At 37.1% G+C, this 19,409-nt stretch overlaps 2 protein-coding genes across 2 annotated transcripts; both read left to right on the forward strand.

Annotated features, from left to right (window-relative positions):
- The first annotated feature begins 2,254 nt into the window (after window positions 1–2,254).
- On the forward strand, window positions 2,255–8,078 carry fancg (FA complementation group G). Its single transcript, XM_079251520.1, has 14 exons — window positions 2,255–2,378; window positions 2,779–2,875; window positions 2,985–3,110; window positions 3,188–3,360; window positions 3,770–3,923; window positions 4,360–4,490; window positions 4,572–4,718; window positions 4,950–5,110; window positions 5,207–5,276; window positions 5,404–5,720; window positions 5,812–5,852; window positions 5,951–6,124; window positions 7,247–7,361; window positions 7,937–8,078. The coding sequence occupies exons 1-14, from the start codon at window positions 2,298–2,300 to the stop codon at window positions 8,037–8,039; spliced, it is 1,890 nt and encodes a 629-aa protein (XP_079107646.1). The 5' UTR covers window positions 2,255–2,297; the 3' UTR covers window positions 8,040–8,078.
- A 782-nt stretch (window positions 8,079–8,860) lies between these two features.
- vcp (valosin containing protein) lies at window positions 8,861–19,043 on the forward strand. The gene is made up of 17 exons (XM_079252148.1): window positions 8,861–9,001; window positions 10,605–10,716; window positions 10,832–11,004; window positions 11,090–11,232; window positions 11,357–11,487; window positions 11,577–11,708; window positions 12,135–12,237; window positions 12,388–12,521; window positions 12,864–12,999; window positions 15,004–15,116; window positions 15,416–15,580; window positions 15,685–15,807; window positions 16,676–16,888; window positions 17,039–17,347; window positions 17,785–17,940; window positions 18,060–18,214; window positions 18,457–19,043. Exons 1-17 carry the CDS (start codon window positions 8,985–8,987, stop codon window positions 18,560–18,562), a joined length of 2,421 nt encoding a protein of 806 aa, XP_079108274.1. The 5' UTR covers window positions 8,861–8,984; the 3' UTR covers window positions 18,563–19,043.
- The last annotated feature ends 366 nt before the right edge of the window (window positions 19,044–19,409 follow it).

Genomic DNA, 19,409 nt, shown 5'->3' on the forward strand with positions numbered 1-19,409 from the left:
GTTTGCTGGGCCGGAGGGGGGCTGACTGCAGTAGGAGGGAGAGTTGCTGGGCTTATATAGGCGGGAGGGAAAACTCACTAGTCAGCACCGGGACACGTTCTTTTTAAAGAGACACATTTTCTTCAGGAAACTACTGCCTGCAGAGAAAACGCCATATAAACTAAGCATATCTGATGAAGTGTGTTATAACTGATATAGATTATGAGGTGTAGAGTTTGCTAAAACAAAACAAAAAAAGACTTTAGATCCTTTAAAGTATGCATTATGCATCTCAAGCATCACCTCTGTCTTTATGTAGACTATTCATAATACCAGCACACACTTTACATAAATTTGTTATATCTTTAAAACTTGTACATTTTCTTGGAAACATTTTTGATTAATTCTTTTACAATGTTTAAATGAAGTCATTTTGTTGAGGCTATAGTTAAAGCCAGTGTGAATTTCTTGTGTGGGTGTTCAGTGTGTTCTGCTGATGCTCTCTATAGGTTTGCTGCTGCAGTGTGAGTTTGCAGATCATTCCTCCTGGGGCTCAACTCAACTGCTAGGCCAACTGACAACTCTTACTACATACTCGCAAACACGCACACACACACACACACACACACACACACACACACAAAGAAACAGCAGGTTTTGTTTTATACTTTTTTCTGTTTTGTTGTGTGGGTGGGAATAATTAATTACTATATATTTGGGTTGCACCATCATTTAGGAACCAAACCAGCTGCAGTATTAACTGCAACTTAACAGTGGATGTGCATAAGGATGTGCGACAATGATACAGCATTAACAAAGAAAAAAATGTCAGCCACCTCTGCTGATGTGAAAGGATGTCTGCTCTGAAAAGAGGGCCTGGTCTGAAGAGCACAACCAGCATCTATTGATTGTTCAAATACAGGGTGAATGAGTTTGCTCTATACTTTAAGAAGTATACAGAATTCTGAATACATGATTCCCATGACAAAGAACAGGGGAATTCACACACAATCATGTTTCTTTATCAGCCTTTCTTTGTCACAGTGAACAAAAGTGTTTTTCAGTACAGTGTTACTGTGTAACCCATAAACCCTTGACAGGCCCTCCAGTAACTCAGTTGTATTTGTCTAAATCTGCTAAAAAATCTTACAAGTGCAACCAATGACAGTTTAGTCATGTTTTCATAAACACACCTTTATTACCGGTTTTGCAATACATCTCATAGAGCTGATTGAGGATATAAATATGCATCAGAGTTTTAGTTGAAAATAAATCTATTTCAGTAGCTCAAGATGGAACAGAGTTGGACCCTCAGAGATTGACGGGCCACTTGCCATTATGCATCAGATTTATCATGATGTCACCCATAGAATTGGTTGACATAATCATGACAAAACATTTAATAAAACTATGGCAGTTTGGCACAGGTAATCATAGAAGGGGAGGGAAAGGAGACTCCTTCAGACCTTGTCCTTGATGGGATGACTGGAAAGGCATCTGCTGAGAGACAGATTTAAAAGTGGAAAACAACAAGATCGATATGAAGGAAAATATAGCTAAAGAGTGAAACTTGTCCCAACAGAATGGTATCTTGTGCTTACCCATGCAGGGGCAGGGAGTGTATACAGAAGTGTCAGGAGCTCCACATTTTTTTTCACGAGTGGTAGATTAAACTGCTCAGTAATTTCAAACATTGAAATAAACAAGAGTTGGGGGTTGTGTTGAATTTTCTGGGAATACGTAAGATATTATAAAGGCGATGTGAGAAGAGTAGAACTGGGTGAGAGAAGAGGGAGTCACCTTGGGGGTGGCATCTAAAAAATGGCTGTCCTGGCAGTCTCAGGGATGACTCAGCAATAATAAATAATATCATTAAGGCTTGGCTTAGGATTGAGTTTACTTTAAACCAATATATGTGTATAGTCATGTGAATGGATGAGACTGTGGCAGCATAACGGAGCAGCTTAATACTCTTAAATGGTTGACTTCCATAATATCAAAATCAAGCTGAACTTGTTCTGTCAATGCACTTACCTATATTTATTTGCCATATGCAGAGTGGCAATTCTTACCTTTGTGGCATGTTTTTAGAATCCAGTTACTGAAATTTCTAGAAATTCAACTAAATGCAGCTCTCTTACAGCACCATCTGCTGGGCAGATAGTGACTGCATGTGCAGTTGCGTTATCTGTCCACATGTGGGCAGCCGAGCCCCGCTGCGACACATCCGCTAATGTTTGCTTCCTGTGTTAGCTCGTCCTTCATCAACGAGGGAAAATCAAACAAATTCTGTCAACTTTGCACGAGACAGGGATATAATGTCTGACAAAATGAATCAGCCTCTGACTTTGCAAGAACAGTGGACACAGGAAAATAACGAGTTGGTTAACGATGTAATGGTAGGTAACGTTAAAGTGTTTTGTTTATTCAGCACTTAGCTCGTCACCTTTTCATTACCTGCTACTTTATAGGTTTGCACAATGTTTATATATATATATATATATATATATATATATATATATATATATATTACACACATACATTTTGTCACGACTTGTAGAATACATTACATTTTAATTAATTGTATTTTTAATTAAATGTAAATTACATTTTTGTTAAATACTGCGAGCTATATTACTGTGTTACATTTAAAGCGATTATAGATGTAAATATTCCAAATTATTTGCAAATAAATGTTAATTAAATCGGCATTTAATGCAAATATTCAAGTAAATCTAGCACGACTATATTGAATGTTGCATCCTGTTCACATCATGAATTTGTTTTTATTCACTTCAGAAACAACAAGGGCAATGTGCTTCGAGCCGAGACCAAATTCACACCAATGTGAGAAGATGTGCCTCTGAGTTTCACAAGCTATTAGAGAAAATACAAGGTGCTCCTTACATTTCAATCTACATGTATGATAGAAAGCCCTAATTTCTCAATATACACATAGTTTAGTCTAACGCTGTTTCCCTCTGTTTTTGTGTCAACTTTTGCAGGCATCCCTTTTCATGCACATCATGCAAAGCTGGAGCTTTCAGTGGTCTTCAATACCTGCGTGTGCTTTATTTCTCAGTCTCAGTTCAAGGAAGCTGAGCTACTCATCACACAAGCCACAAAGAGAGGTTGGCATCTGCCTGGGAAAAAATGGTTTAGGCAACACATATAAACTCTTTTTACAGCTTGCCTTGCTTCCTTGCAGTTCTGTATGTGGCAAGAGATGATGCTGATGCTTCAGACCCACTTGTATATTGGAGAACAATACTCAAATCCGTGGGAAATACACCATTGCATCCTTTTGTACTCTACCTTGTCTATCTACAGTGGGCAATATGGTTGGCCACCTGCCGGCAGAAAACTATAAAGGAATTTCAGGTAGGTTTTTGTTTTAAAAATATGTTTCCCTTACTCTGTGTGCTAAAGCAACCACGGTATTTAGTCTTTAATCTAGTTGGGTTTCCTTTAGTATGGGGAAAAAAAACACTGTTCTGGATTATGGCATGTAATAGGTTTGTTAAATTGCAGATTAATTCCGTTGTAAACTATATACAGTTACCTAATGAAAGGTTCATTTTTTAATTCTTGCTTCACATTAAGACTCATCATCATTCTGCAGAAAGCATTTGCTACTCATTAAACTTCTCTTGATAGCAATTTATGACAGATAGGCACTCAAGAAAACTGAATCAAAAGTGTCCAGTCCTGTTTGTGTTTTGTCTTATGATGCTGGTCTACTTTATTTTTATTGTGTATATAAAAATAAAGCATTTTTTCTGTCATGCAGGAGGAGATCTTCCCTCTGTTTGAGTCCCTAACTGGTGGATCTGGAGATAGTTGTAGAGATGAGGCAAAGGGAAAGTTTTATAACCTTCCAAGACTGATGATGGACCCAAGAAGGCTTGTGGAATTATTGCAGATCTGCACAGTCATTACCCAAGGTCAGTGACATTTATAGTTATTCTTAATATATATTTTAAAAGACTGACTGTAATTTTTTTATTATTTAAAATGAAAGTGAAACCTAATGTCTTGGCTTCTTCGCTGGACTTTGTATACGACATATCATCTTGCTGTAATCTAAAATAAGCACTTTCTTTTCTTAAGGCCCATCTTATTATTACAAAAACAGATGAGAAAAAAATCTGATGTCAAAACAATATTTTATGGTATGCATATGAATATTTATATACACTGAGTTTAAAAAGAGATGGATTAAAATCCGGAGAAATAGTTGGTTAAGTTAATATCTTTTTTTCTTGTCAGTAGTTTAGTCTACAATCTGTTTATATGACTTTAACGGTCTTGTTTGATATATGCACATAAGGAGTAATAACCCCTGCCCTGTTTTTGCTCTGTTATATATGTTTGAATAAGGTGCAGAGAGGCTGAATGAGGGTTGCAGTTCAGAAGCACTGTCCCGTCTGCAGGCCGCTTCCACCATGCCAGCGCCCAGACGTCTTGTAGCATACACACACTTCCTCTCAGGCTCCTGTTTTGCTCAGATGGTACATTCATAGTACTTGTATCGTAAGATACAAGATTATTCTGCATAAAGTAAGTATGTGTATGTTTGCATTTTTCTACAGAGCTGCCATCAAATGGCTCTACAATGTTACAGAAAGGCTTTGGAAACAGATTCCCAATGCTTATGTGCTCTCTATCAGAGCACTCTCATCTACGGCCAGCTGGAAAACATACAGGCTGAGATGCAAGCACTTCGTATACTGCATTCGGTGAGTAAAATACATACATATCACTTAACAGCAAATACATTCACAAAGACACAAGATAATGCTGTAGGCAAACCAGTCTAAGAATGTTGTCTAGTGTATGTATGTATGTATATCATTTTAGGGTTAAATACATAGTCTTTTGTATATTTACAGTTAAATTGCTGACTGACACATATTTAGTTTTGTGCAAGCTTGTATACTGAAACATGAAACTACTTTTTCCCCCCACAGACTTTGTTGTTGCCTTCTACTACAGAACCTGCTGTGGCTGGTATCCATCTCCTCTCACCATCCCTGTTCCTCCCCAGCCAATCATTAAACACTCTGCTCGCAGTCCCATCTGCCTATAGTATCCTTTACAGTCTAGCCAGCAAGTGTGTGATCCATGGCAGGTGAGAAAAGCAGCATGGAGTGTTATAATATACATGAGAACAGGAGACATAAATTTAACTATAGATGATGAATGAGTCTGTGTCTTGTATCTGTAGAGCACCAGAGGGTGTTGAACATTTCCTGGACCTGCTGGCTGCTGTTCTTCACTCAGAAGATGAACACAGAGTAAGAGTGAAAACAGTGAAATAAAGAAAATTGAGTTTAATATATTGCTTTGAAGCCATGTTCTTTTATCTCTCGATATGGCTACTTTCTGAAAATGTCAGTCTACTTGTCTACAATGTCGTTTCAGATAGATGCTGAGGTCTCCACCCTCCCCAAGTTACCTAGGATTTACCTTGAAGCTGGAGCTGCGCTGCTTATGGCCCAGCGACCTGCAGACTGTGTCGCACTCTGCAGTGAAGTTATCAGCACAACACTGGAGCTGCTGCCAGAGAGAGTGGTGCTGGAAGAGCCAGAAGAGAGTGGTGTGGCTAGTAGCATGGATGTGAAGGAAGAAGCTGATAATATGGTGAGGATGCTGCTCTGGGTTGCAGCTGCCTACCTCCTCCAGGGTCACTGTTGCTCTTACCTTAAGGACTGGAAACAAGCTGTTAGCCACTACACAAGGTAGCTTAACTGGGTTTTACTTCTGCCATTGTGTTTTTTTTGTTGTTTTTTTTTTGCAAACAAACATACAACATGATATTGTTCATTATAGGTGTTTAAATCTGCTGTTGAAGGTGTACTTTAAAAAAAGAGGTGAGTATTTTTATTATTATTATGATTTTGCTGTTGGAGAGAACCTATTTTCTCTGTAATTTCAGCTTCTATAACTTTATTCATTATGTCAATTACAGGTTTCCAGCCACAAATAATTAGTGCAGATATGGATGTCAAGTGGGAAATAGATCTGTGTATCCTTCAAAAACTGAAGGGACTGTCATTAGCTGGTCGGGGCATCAGCTTTGCACAGATGGATCACTTGAGTGAGGCGCTCAGAGACCTCCAGCTCAGCCTGCAGGTCCTCCCAGGTAATTACACCACAGATGTAACTTCAGTGAGCACGCAGCTAAGCTTAAAGATATATAACATAATTTAGTATAGCAATGTCAGCCCTGTTTCCCTTAAGATTCTTACATTGAAAACTGCATTTTCTGACTTTCAGCAAGTGTGTAGTCAGCAGTGATGCACTGATACAAAGCTCTGTAACATCATGAATCAACTATTTCACTGTCCTTTTACTTTTCTCTTCTGTCCGTTCTACAAGTCTGTTTTCAAAATTAAAAAAAAAAAAGGCAGTAAAAAAAAATCCATCTCAGGCGAAATCTAAACAGGCTCATATCTGAATGTTAATACATTGTTCAGATAACTGAATGCATTTGTGATTTTTGAGAAACATCAGCAGAAGTTTTAGTATCCTCTGGCTCTGTTGACAGTTAATCGTGTGACCCATTACTTTGCATGAAGAGCAAGTTACCGAGTATTGATCATATGATAACTCAAGACACTTGGAACACATTGTAATACTGGGTGTTAATTGGTGCATCAAAGCTTTTAACTTTTAATTGAATTACCTGCAGAATGCATGTTAATAAAAAGTATGTACTGGGGCCTCTGTTGGCTACAATAATTTGAATGGACATGAGGCATAATTGTCACATTCATTAATATTTTTGAACAGTTTTTAATGTGAAAAACAGCTTTGCAAAAAAGAACTGTGGTATTTTGAAAATAATCAAAGTACCTCACACCTCAAAATTTGTATCACACAGATGGTTACATATACCTGCTGTGAACAGGAAGCAAAGGTTTGGCTGCATGCTGAGATATGCACATTAAGGTGTGACAAGTAAAGAAAGGAAACAAAATGACAAATAATTAACAATCAGCCTGCAAAAGTAAGTGTCTGCAATGCTGTTTCCACTGCAACTGAATATCGAGAGAATGCCAAAATATATAAACAACTAAGCTTTACTAAGAATAATGTGTGTGTGGACAAGACTTGGTTTTATTCTTACACAGCATCCATTTTTCTGTTGTTGTTGTTTTTTTTCTTTTGTCACAAAATGTATGTAACATGTACGTGGCTCAGGAGCTCAGTATAAACTTTGTTTGGTCCATGAGGACATGACATGTTATGTATTTTATTTCAGAGAGTGTGGTTGCAAATATGTGGTGTGGTCAAGTGCTGTGGAGGCTTGGAAGGAGCCACGAGGCAACAGCTTGTTGGGAAAAGACCTGGAGCCTCCCCACACAATCCTTAGTTGAGTAAGACACTACACTTTCTGGCTTTTTTATAATTTTTGTAAAATATGGTGTATTGCATATGTAGTGTGAACATTTAATGGATAAGTTTTATTTGCATGAATGCAGCTAAACTTGTGGGATTTGGGTAAAAGCTTACTGTGCACTGCACTTTCACAGTGAATGTTTAGCAGTTGCATTACAACCTTTCTAAAGCACTACATATTCAGTTTACTGAGATGACGATATGACAGGTTCTAGAAAAAATGGTTTCGCCAGTTTTAAAGGTTTTACATTAATAATAATGATAGTAATATAATAATTTGTGCAAAATTATTTGAGCTTAAGTGTATTTTAGTAAACTTAAAACTGATAAGTGTGTATTTGCAATGGATTTGAAATGCTTTCTGATGCATTTTCAATGATGCATTTTTTCAAGACAATTGGAATACACTTTGTTTTAAGATAGATTTGAAAGTGTTATTAAATTTGGGCATTTACTAGCTTAAATCACATTCTTGTTTTAAACATGCTTTTTATTATACTATGGTGTTACCCTTGTTCTCAACTTTGACATGTTTTTTTTTTTTATGTTGCAGGACTCTTCCTTTATATGTACAAGAGTGTCAGTGGGGCCCTTTGTGGGATTCCACAGAACTGCGCCTCAGAATACAGAAACTTTGTCCTGTCTTGTCAGCCTGAAGACAAAATATGAAAACCCCGTTCTTTAATAAATAGGACTGTCATCTCTGGCCTTTGAAATGAAACCTATAACCTCAGTAAACTTGTAGCAACGGGGACAGTAAAATAAAGCTAAGTGCTGTTTGAAACTGAGAATGAACACTGTAGGTGGTTACTGACATGCAGTTTACGTATGAAAGATTTCTGGAAAACTGTGATGGTATATTTTGGCCTGCAGGGACGGTGGACTATTTTGACCTTTTCAGTGATGGAAACTGTTACTCTGTAAAAAGATATAAAATGAATAAAAGTAAAAAACGAATTACAGAAAACACTTTTTGGAACTGATTTTTTAAATCAAACTTATGTATTTGGAATGTTGTTTGGATAAATTTGGAATTATTTGCTTACACTTGCCTAATATTAAACAGAAATTTCAACCCTCTGTGGACAAATTATAGAAGCAGGGGTACTACACTTTTTTCTTTTCTTTTTTTTTTTTTTTTTTTTTTTTTTACAAAGAGAGAACATATCAGTATACTTTCAGTACACGAGTATATTAGCAGGGGTACTACACGGTCCAAGATCAATTTCATATTTTACGTTTCCGTAGTATCAACGCGGTGAACGTTAATTGGTTGATTGGATTTTGATAAAAGGCCAATAAAAAAAAAAGTTTAAAAAAGTATGACCTCCCCTTTCATTTGTTACTGGCTAAACTTCCACAATGCCTTCGGTGACGACAGACCTTATATTTTTGATTGGCTCTCCGGTTTGACGAACAACAGACAGCCAATCAGAACTAAGCTTTCATCGAGCTCATGGTATAACAGTAAAGAAGGGAAGGAAACTGCTGCTCTTTCGTGTGCTATCGCAGAGAACGTAGTGTAACGAAAACCGGTTAAGCTTCTTTAAACATTTAGCTAGAATTTCTTTATTTATTACTATCAGTACAGGTCGACGACCATGGCTTCGGGAGGGGAGTAAGTAGAACTTTATTTTAATAAAATGTATTATTTTTTACGACAGTGGACATAAACCATTACTCTTTAAATGTCCAACATTTGTTTGGAATCCATTAGTTTATTAAGTTAGCTCAAATGCTAATACATTACCGAGTTTGCTAGCAATAGAGCTAATGGGGTCAGCTATTTCAACCTCCGCATTTATGTCCCGCAGTTGGATAACGATTAGCAGTTTCATCAAATCATATTAAATTAATAAATAAATGTTGTCATCATACAGTTGATGTTGTCCGCTTAACAATGTTAACTAGATGTAAGACAGTGACTTGACAAAGCGCAGTCATCGCTGTCGTGTCTGAATGCTAACGTTAGCTTGACATGAGTGTCAAGGCCAAAGCCATCCACCATCTCACAGAAAAATCGGCCTACACATTAGTTCTTCGTTTGCTTTAAACATCGACATCAAAACCTTAAAAATACAGTGGATCTTTCGACAATACGTGGCAACAGGTTAGCGGTTTTACGAAGGAAAAAGGTCGGCGGTGTTATGGTTGTCTACGGCTACTCTACTCTTCCAATGCAGGCTAATGGGTCTGACAACTCATGGTCGTCATTCTACATGGAAGGTATTTGTTCTTAGCCTAAAAAAATGAAATAGCATTTCGCCTTTTTATGTATCAAACCGTTAGTGTGATGTTTGAAAAGCCAAGCTGCAGTTATAGCGCAAAACCTCAAAAGAAAAACCTAGCAAGCTAGCAAAGTTTTTCCACACAGATCCTTTTGCTGTGTCATCTGGCTTCTCTGTTTCACCAGCCGGTTAGCTCAAGGCTAATGTTAGCATGCTGTCAACATGAAAAGGAAATCACTAAAAACATTGAGTTTTCCCGAATCATTTGATAATTGTACACGTTATTTACAAAAGTCTCTTTTAAAGCAACAATTAGTAAAGCAATTTCCATTAATTTTTTTTGACGACGCTAATAAACAAAACCTTAATGAAAATGTTTATTAGCGTTCACAAGCACAGTATGTGAAATTGGGACATATGCAGGTGTGGAGACGCTAAAGTAAACCTAAATTTTAGTGCAGCATTGCTCAAATAAAGACAAACGGAACAACAGTCCTCTTAAAATATTGTAATTTTAGCTGATGGTATGCTAGATGCTAAGTACTGATGGCAAACTCATTTTGGGGAAACAATTAGTCATGTGTTTGAATATATTTAAAGTTTGGAACGAAGTATTTAAATGTTTATTATATTTAACTACTGCTTGTTGTGCAGTTGACAGTAGATACGCACAGAAAATTGATCTGGAGACTTGTCGGATGGTAGTCACCTTATCTCGGAATAACTCTGCTTCTGCAAGATGGCTTTAGTGCCATAGTCCTAAGCATTGTGCAGTACAATGGTCATAGATGATTGGATCCAGAAATAAAGGTTACATTTTTATTTAAGTGCTTAAAAAGTGTAATTTAGACACGTGGTTGTATTCAGTGTGTGCAGGTCACATTCTCCTCCTAACTCATGCTTGCTTTTAATTGTTTAAGCTGCATGAATCTTTGACAGTGAAAAGATTAATTATAATGGTCTTGTTCGTCATTGTCCTGTTTTTCGTTATAGTTCCAAAAATGATGATCTAGCTACTGCAATTCTGAAGCAAAAGAACAGACCCAACAGACTGGTTGTTGATGAATCCATCAATGAAGATAACAGCGTGGTCTCCCTTTCTCAGGTAAACATTTAGAAGTTAGTGGTTATTGCTGTAGCAGCAAATTCAAAACTTGCCAAAGAGTCAGTGATTGTTAATAACTCAATATTATTGTACATATATATTTTTTTGTCTTAAGACCAAGATGGACGAGCTGCAGCTCTTTCGTGGAGACACAGTGCTGATGAAAGGGAAAAAGAGGCGGGAGACTGTGTGTATTGTGCTCTCTGATGATACATGTTCTGACGAAAAGGTTCGCATGAACAGGGTTGTCCGCAACAATCTGAGGGTCCGCCTAGGTGATGTCATCAGGTGGGGCAAAAACGCATTGTTGTCCTACTTTCTTCCATCCGTCCATTCAGTTGATGAATAATGTTTGAATTAATATTTCACTCAGCATCCAGCCATGTCCTGATGTGAAGTACGGAAAGAGGATTCATGTCCTCCCAATAGATGACACAGTAGAAGGAATTACTGGCAACCTGTTTGAGGTCTACCTGAAGCCATACTTCCTAGAGGCTTACCGCCCAATCCGCAAAGGTCAGTGCCAGTGTCTGGATGATAGTGATTTGTATTTGCAGTCTGTTTTAGTGCAAGTCAGTATAATAGTACTGGAGTAATAAGTGTGTGATGTTTTTTTGTGATTTGTTTTAAACTTGTAAAGGTGACATTTTCTTGGTGAGAGGAGGCATGCGTGCTGTGGAGTTTAAGGTGGTAGAGACTGATCCTTCCCCTTACTGCATTGTTGCTCCTGACACAGTCATTCACTGTGAGGGTGAGCCAATCCGGAGAGAGGCAAGTATCGTGTATAGACAAAATGTGTAGATTCACATTTACCGAAATAAGCAATGAGGAATTCTAAATCTCTTGGTTTGAACATACAGGATGAGGAAGAGTCTCTGAATGAGGTGGGCTATGATGACATTGGAGGAGTGAGAAAGCAGTTGGCTCAGATCAAAGAAATGGTGGAGCTGCCTCTCAGACACCCTGCACTGTTTAAGGCCATAGGAGTCAAGGTGAGCCTCCTGCTTGATGTGCAGTTCAGGTTTTTGCTTCCTTTGTTAATTTTTTTAAAGTAAACTTGCTTAATGAGAAGGTTTGGAAAAATTACTCTGGCCTATAATTTTTAGAAAGCTTGTCCTGTAATCATACTTGTGTAGTAATGACCAGCAAGCAGTACTGGCCAGTTTTAGCCAGATGTTATGGAGTCTTGTGCTGTTTTTTTTTTGGGTTTTTTTGTTATGACATGTAGTCATTTCTCAGAATTGAAACTGAACTGAAGTTACATATTTAATTAATGCTTTTGTTTTTCTTCCAGTTTGTGTAATGTTTGTTATATTTTATATAGTTCTGACCTGGGGTATGAATTTCATTCTATAAAATTCTCTGTGTTGTATGTTCTTTTTTAAATTTATCTTAAAAACATTTTGCTTTTTATTTAGCCCCCACGTGGAATCCTTCTCTATGGACCCCCTGGAACTGGAAAAACTTTGATTGCCAGGGCTGTGGCCAATGAAACTGGAGCCTTTTTCTTCCTTATTAATGGTGTGAACACACATTTACATTTTTATCTTTACTTGGGTCAGCTTTGTTGTTAATTCCTAATACTACTGACTTTTATTTGCTGTTAAGATTTTGATGAGTTGCATGTGTAAAGTTTCCTCTTGAATGAAAATATTCACCTCTAAATTTCAGGCCCTGAGATAATGAGCAAGCTGGCAGGAGAGAGTGAAAGTAATCTGAGAAAGGCCTTTGAGGAGGCAGAGAAGAATGCTCCTGCCATCATATTTATTGATGAACTGGATGCTATTGCTCCAAAGAGAGAGAAGGTGAGTGAAATGAAAGTCTTAATAAATTAACAGTACAGTGACTTTTTAAATATTCTGAACGTTTTTAAATCAATACCTGCCAAAACCTAGACTTTTTATAAGAAACACCAGATTTTATCCTTAATAACTGCTGTTATTAAGGATGGCTGTCTACAACTTAAGTCTTTTAGTACAAATCCACATTAGCCTGCAGCAGCTTGATGCAACTATTCCTCCTAGGCATTCTAATTACATACAAAAGCATATGCATACATGTATTTTTCCAAATGAATTAAAACACAGAAGTATAGAGTTAAATCTAATATGTGGATTGTGAAAGAAAATGAGTGTCATGCTTTTCAGACTCATGGAGAGGTGGAGAGGCGTATTGTTTCTCAGCTGCTGACTCTTATGGATGGTCTGAAACAAAGGGCTCATGTCATCGTCATGGCTGCTACCAACAGACCCAATAGCATTGACCCAGCTCTCAGGAGATTTGGTAAATGATCTTCTTAAAGCATGTTTGATTTGTTTTTGAGGTTCACACGCTTCATTTCATGAAGCCTCTGTGTGTCTTGTTTAAAAATCTGAGTGATTATTAGAAGTTTACATTTATAGTTAGCTCTCCAAAAGTTTAAGCATAATTTTTAACTAACCATTATGTAAATGTAAATTAAACTGAATAAAAAAAACACCCTTGACATTACTAAGAACTAAATGACCACATTTACATGAGTATTATTTCATAATAGAAGTTAAATCTGCTTTAAACTGATGAAAAATGACCACATAAACACCTAATTCCGAATTAAAAAAGACAATACAGAATTGAACTTAAGTCTGTAGTAAGTGGTTGGTTTATTCACATTTTTAAATCTGAAATAATAAATTCCCCTGTCATGTAAATGGTAATTCCACTCTAAATTAATTTTTGATCATTCTGCACATGCTCGTTACCTTGTCCAGTCCCAAGGACACATTCTGCCTTCGGTCATCAGTAGTCTATCTTCCTTCTCCTCCACAACGGCTGAAGAAATGGAAGAAGTATGCTCATGTTGAGTGGTACTTCAAAATTATAAAAAAAAAAAAAGTAAAGGCAAAACTGGTATGTTTTTTTTTATTTTTTTTTATAGTTTTCCATGTTACGATCAAAGACAAGAAGCTGGAAGTGGACTTTGTTTAATTAAAGTAGAAGACGGTACGTCATGTTTGCTCTCTGTCCAATCAGAACACTTCGAAACAGACCAATCTAAAGCAGAATTGGGTAATGATGTGTATCGATGTGAACCTTAATTCAGAAACACTGTCGATGTAAACCCTAATTTGATTTTAAGGGGAAAAAAATCATGTAACCATAGCAAATGTTGTGGTTTCCCAATTTAAAAAAAATTTTTTTTTTTTAGAATATATAAAACATGACTTTTTTTGTTGCTGATGCACCCAAGCGAAAAAAAAAAAGAAGACATGACACGCCCCCATATGCGTTGGTTATTTAGATTATTGTGAACAAGACTGGAGTATATGAAAATGCCCCCTTTGTTTTTTTTTTTGTTTTTTTTTTGTTTTTTAAGTAGAAAAAGAGCATTATTTAAAAGAATTTCTGCTTCACTGAGGTAAATGGCACTACGCTTTAATTAATGTGGCTGTGCAAATTGCCTCCCCCCATAGTTATGCCTAATCCAATCTTTTTCATGACGATCATCTTCTTGAACTGGAACTTGTGTTTTCTGCTATTCTGCAATTCCCCCTTTTCTTTGTCGTACCAGATGTTTAAAAAACATGGCTTGCTATTTCGAACTGACATCATGTTCAATAACTAATAAAAGCCATTCAGAGAAAACCCTGCTCTTTTCTTTTAGTTGGCTTGTTATCATGGTGTCATTATCCTGAGCTCGGTAATTAGGGAATAAATGCAGAATACATAGATATCCTACAAGATAAGTCTTCAACCTAAATCTGGGAAAGCTTAGACGTAATGGTGTGCCCAAGTGAAAGTCAGTCTCACTTGACACATTTTTTTGCACTTTAGAACCTTGTAAGAAGGGATTTGTCACAACCTTTAGTACAGAATTAAAAATAGCAGTTTTTTGGAAATGTAACTTGTTTTGTAGTTATCTACTAGAGTCCATACTAGGTCAGTGTCTGACATTTCTGTAGTCTGTGCTCCTAAAAGATATGATTGTAAAAACTGTTAGAAGTAGTCAGATTTTTTTTAAAATGCATCTTGCAGTTCTCAAATGCTGATCCTGATCCTTGGTCAACAGTTGTCATTACACCGTAGTCTCAAGTATTCTTTCTTGTGTCTCAATCCTACGTGTCTTTACTCCAGTAAAGATAGGTGTTAGGATCTGGCTGATGTTTAGATTTTTTGTTAAGTTGACATTTAGGTGCAGTGTTTTTCTTTTTTTCTCTAAATTGTCTTGATATGTCTGGTGCACATTGTTAATGGCTGTTTGTATGACTCATTGACACTACTTTGTGTTTTCACCCCTCACCACTTCAGGACGTTTTGATAGGGAGGTTGACATTGGAATCCCAGATGCGACTGGCAGGTTGGAGATTCTCCAGATTCACACCAAGAACATGAAACTGGCTGACGATGTTGACCTGGAACAGGTTTGTGCACATAATTTCTCTTGGAGCGGCTTTCATAACTGCATTTGCCGCTTCATTTATGTCCCTCTTTTTCTTTACTAATGTAATTGCCACACTTAACCATGCTTGTTTAAAACATAAAAAAAAAAAAATGTGTGTGTGTGTGTGTGTGTGTGTGTGTATATAAATATAATATATTTATATATACACACACACACACACACACACACACACACACACACACACACACACACACACACACACACACACACACACACATATATATATTATTTTATTTTATTTTTTTTATATATATATAGGTAGCCAATGAGACCCATGGCCACGTGGGTGCAGATCTGGCTGCTCTCTGCTCTGAGGCAGCTCTTCAGGCCATTAGGAAGAAGATGGATCTGATCGACCTTGAGGATGAAACCATTGATGCTGAAGTCATGAATTCTCTTGCTGTTACCATGGATGACTTCAAGGTAAACCTGTAATTTGATCTTTTGAAATCCAGTAAGAGTAAATTGGTATAGAACTAGCAATGGCCTTCTGAGTCGATACTAATGTTAGTATTGCTGTTTTGCAGTGGGCTCTGAGTCAGAGCAACCCATCAGCACTGAGGGAGACGGTTGTTGAGGTTCCCAACATCACCTGGGATGATATTGGAGGTCTGGAAGATGTTAAGAGAGAGTTGCAGGAGTTGGTGCAGGTATGAGTGAGATGATTCCTTTAGAGTGGTCCTAAAGTGTGGCATTAGTTAAGCAGGAGGAGTATATTTTTGGTATTGACAATTTCTGGGAAAACTTTTATTTTTTTTCTTTGTTTTTTTTTCTCAAGATTATTTTGATAGTTTAAAAAAAAAAGTTAAAACGAATATACGAGTGCTTTTCACAAACGACGTAAAATCAAGAGATTCAAATACATTGATGTATTATTCAGTTTGACTACCATTTCTACAGCGCAACATTTTAGTCTTCACATTTCATCTTTTTGGCTTTCGGGCTTAATTGGTATATTAGTGGGAATCACATTTTCATTCCAAAATAGCGAGTGTTGTAAGTCTACCCTTGATGTGTGCACAACAGAAACTGCAACCAAATGCTGTCAAAATATTAGGCGTGAGACTTGATTTATATGGGAAAAAAAAAAAGAGAGAAAAAAGATCAAATTAAAGCTGTTCATTAAAACTAATATTTTAAGATCATAACTATATTTGCCTCAAAAAGCAAGATATTTTTATTTATATATATATATATATATATATATATATATATATATATATATATATAGATTACTGAAGTTGTAATGATATAAAAAGTTTCCAGTGGTCTCAAAGCATACATCTTAAAGGTGCAGGAGGTGGAAATTATGCAATGAAATGGTACTTTTTGTTTTTTTTTTTAAGGTGGTTTCATTCCAGACATGACAGCAGGCTCATCAATAATCAATTAGCAGTTAAAGTGTCCTTGTACAAAAAAAAAGAGGAAGAAACTCATAAATATTTGGTAACACATTGATACAGATATTGATAATGCTGATCTTTCTGTGGTGATATATTCCTCACTCTGTTATTGCAGTACCCTGTGGAGCACCCAGACAAGTTCCTCAAGTTTGGCATGACCCCTTCCAAGGGTGTGCTCTTCTATGGCCCCCCTGGTTGCGGTAAGACCCTACTGGCCAAAGCCATTGCCAATGAGTGCCAGGCAAATTTCATCTCCATCAAAGGACCGGAGCTGCTCACGATGTGGTTTGGAGAATCTGAGGCCAATGTCAGAGAGATCTTTGACAAGGTAAGAGTCCTGTTAAGGTGTCTGGTGTTTAACGCAGAGAAGACTTAAGTTTGAATTCATTACAAATCTTCTGTAAAAGTCTCGAGTTGATTTAAACTTTTACAAAAAAATACTTCCCCCCCCCAACTATATTGTGACTTGTGCTTTTAGGCTCGTCAGGCTGCCCCCTGTGTCCTCTTCTTTGATGAGCTTGACTCCATAGCCAAGGCTCGTGGGGGCAATGTGGGAGATGGTGGTGGAGCAGCTGACCGTGTCATCAACCAGATTCTGACGGAAATGGATGGAATGTCGAGTAAGAAGAACGTCTTCATCATTGGCGCCACAAACAGACCTGACATCATCGACCCTGCCATCCTGAGACCTGGCCGTCTTGATCAGCTCATTTATATCCCCCTGCCCGACGAGAAGAGCAGGATCAGCATCCTGAAGGCTAATCTCCGCAAGAGTCCCATCAGTAAGGTGAGTATTATTTCTCACTCTTTACACCACAAACACATCAATGCCTTGAACAGTCCCGTCTGCAGGGTAGTTTGTTCAGAACTAAACATTTTATTCTCAGAATTCATATTTGTCTTTTTTTCTTTTTTTTTGCCTTTTTTTTTAAAAAAAAAACATTCACGTCTTTATTAAGTCAACATGTCTTTAGGATCTTTAGCTTAACATCTCAGTGAAAGTTTACGTGATGTTCCTATGTGGCATTTGCTTTGCACTGTAGGTCTTTTCTGTAGTTCTGTAAAAGGGAGTCCTAAATAAAGCCCATAAACTTTAATGTTGTTTAGAAATTTATAACTGGTTTAAAATGGTTGTAACATAATAACAATACACAAAGTGGAATTAACACCCCTCCCCTCCTTATTCCTCCTCTCTTAAATCTTAATTGTGCTTTTGTTTGAAAGGATGTGGATTTGGACTTCCTGGCAAAGATGACCAATGGCTTCTCTGGAGCTGATCTCACAGAAATCTGCCAGAGGGCGTGTAAACTGGCCATCAGAGAGAGCATTGAGAATGAAATCCGCAGAGAGAGGGAGAGACAAACCAACCCATCAGCTATGGTTTGTACTTGTTCTGCCCATCTTTTCACATCTGCGTGAGTTCTTGTCTGTCATCTGTCATGTTCATGGTGGTCTTTTTTTTTTTTTCTTTTTCTTTTTCCTCTTTAAACTTTTCATAGGAGGTAGAAGAAGATGACCCTGTGCCAGAGATCAGGAAGGACCATTTTGAAGAAGCAATGCGATTTGCTCGTCGCTCAGTCAGTGACAATGACATTCGCAAATATGAGATGTTTGCTCAGACACTGCAGCAGAGCCGTGGCTTTGGCAGCTTCAGGTACACTTGGCGTTCAGTGTTTGTGTTGGAATCTGTGGACATTAGCTTTGAACATGTGGCCCTCCTCCAAGTAGAAGACTTTGACCTAAAAAGACAGATTTATTATATAAATTGTCATTACTTTTCAACTAAAAATTTAATCATTAAATTATCTCTTCTCTGGGTTTAAAAAAAAAAAAAAAAAAAAAAAAAAAAAAGGAAAAAACTGATAAAGATCATTGGCTTGTTTTCTCTTCTTTCAGGTTTCCCTCCAGTGCTGCAGGCGGCAGTGGTCCAAGTCACGGCTCAGGTGGCACTGGCAGTGGTCCAGTGTTCAATGAAGATAATGATGATGACCTTTATGGATAAATGTCTGCTGCCCCACAGTGGTCAGTACTGGGATCACACCTGTACAAATTCTCATCAGATTCCACATTTTTAGGACTTTGTGCTTCTTTCATGTGTTTTTTTTTTTTTTTCCTCTTTTTTTTTTCTTTTTTTTTTTTTTCTTGGTTCTTTTTGTATTAATTCACGTGGAGAAAGCATGTAGCCACTTGGTTTGCCCTGACTTTGATGTGGATGGGATAATGGGATGTTGGAAATGTGACTGACTGATGCAAAATGTTTTTTCTCCCAAAAGGGTTGACATTTTCTTTTTGAGTGGCCTCATTCTCAGTATATCACAAACATGAATGGCTATATTGATGGGATTCTGTGCTAGACTTTGAAAGAGAACAAACATTGCTGATGACTTTTTTTCCCCCTTTTTTTTTTAAAAATAAACAGTAGCATAAAAATGTATTACAAATTTGTCAAGGTTATGTTGAAAATAAAGTTTCACCAAAAATGAGTCTGTTTGATCTTGTTTAATTATTAGTCAGACTACATTGCAAGATCTCAGCTGAACTGTGCCTTTTTATTTATTTATTTTTTTTACTGACACACTTACCTATTTGCTCTGGGATCATTTTAAAAATAAGGAGTTTGACATAAAATGTCTTTTCATAATGCTTTGGTTGAATGGTGTCTAGAAGTGCAACAGGCTGAACACTTGAACAAGAAAGCACCTTGTAATGTCTGGATTTAAAAGTTGTATCTTTGGTCACTTAGTGCAGCTCTTGATGGATTTTTCTTGTTTTTTTTAAGTGGTGTTTCAAACGTCTAACTTTAATCAAATTAATCACTGGACAGAGACTTGATTTATATTTCATTTATT

The sequence above is a fragment of the Telmatherina bonti genome (genome assembly GCF_933228915.1).
Source record: "Telmatherina bonti genome assembly, chromosome: 13".
NCBI lineage: Eukaryota > Metazoa > Chordata > Actinopteri > Atheriniformes > Telmatherinidae > Telmatherina > Telmatherina bonti.

Coding starts and splice junctions, on each gene's coding strand:
- fancg (XM_079251520.1), top strand. CDS start 2,298: ATGTCTGACAAAATGAATCAGCCTCTGACTTTGCAAGAACAGTGGACA. Junction 4,719..4,949: donor CACTTCGTATACTGCATTCG/GTGAGTAAAATA, acceptor TTCCCCCCACAG/ACTTTGTTGTTGCCTTCTAC. Junction 6,125..7,246: donor CAGCCTGCAGGTCCTCCCAG/GTAATTACACCA, acceptor ATTTTATTTCAG/AGAGTGTGGTTGCAAATATG.
- vcp (XM_079252148.1), top strand. Junction 12,238..12,387: donor CTTTTTCTTCCTTATTAATG/GTGTGAACACAC, acceptor TCTAAATTTCAG/GCCCTGAGATAATGAGCAAG. Junction 17,941..18,059: donor AAACCAACCCATCAGCTATG/GTTTGTACTTGT, acceptor AACTTTTCATAG/GAGGTAGAAGAAGATGACCC.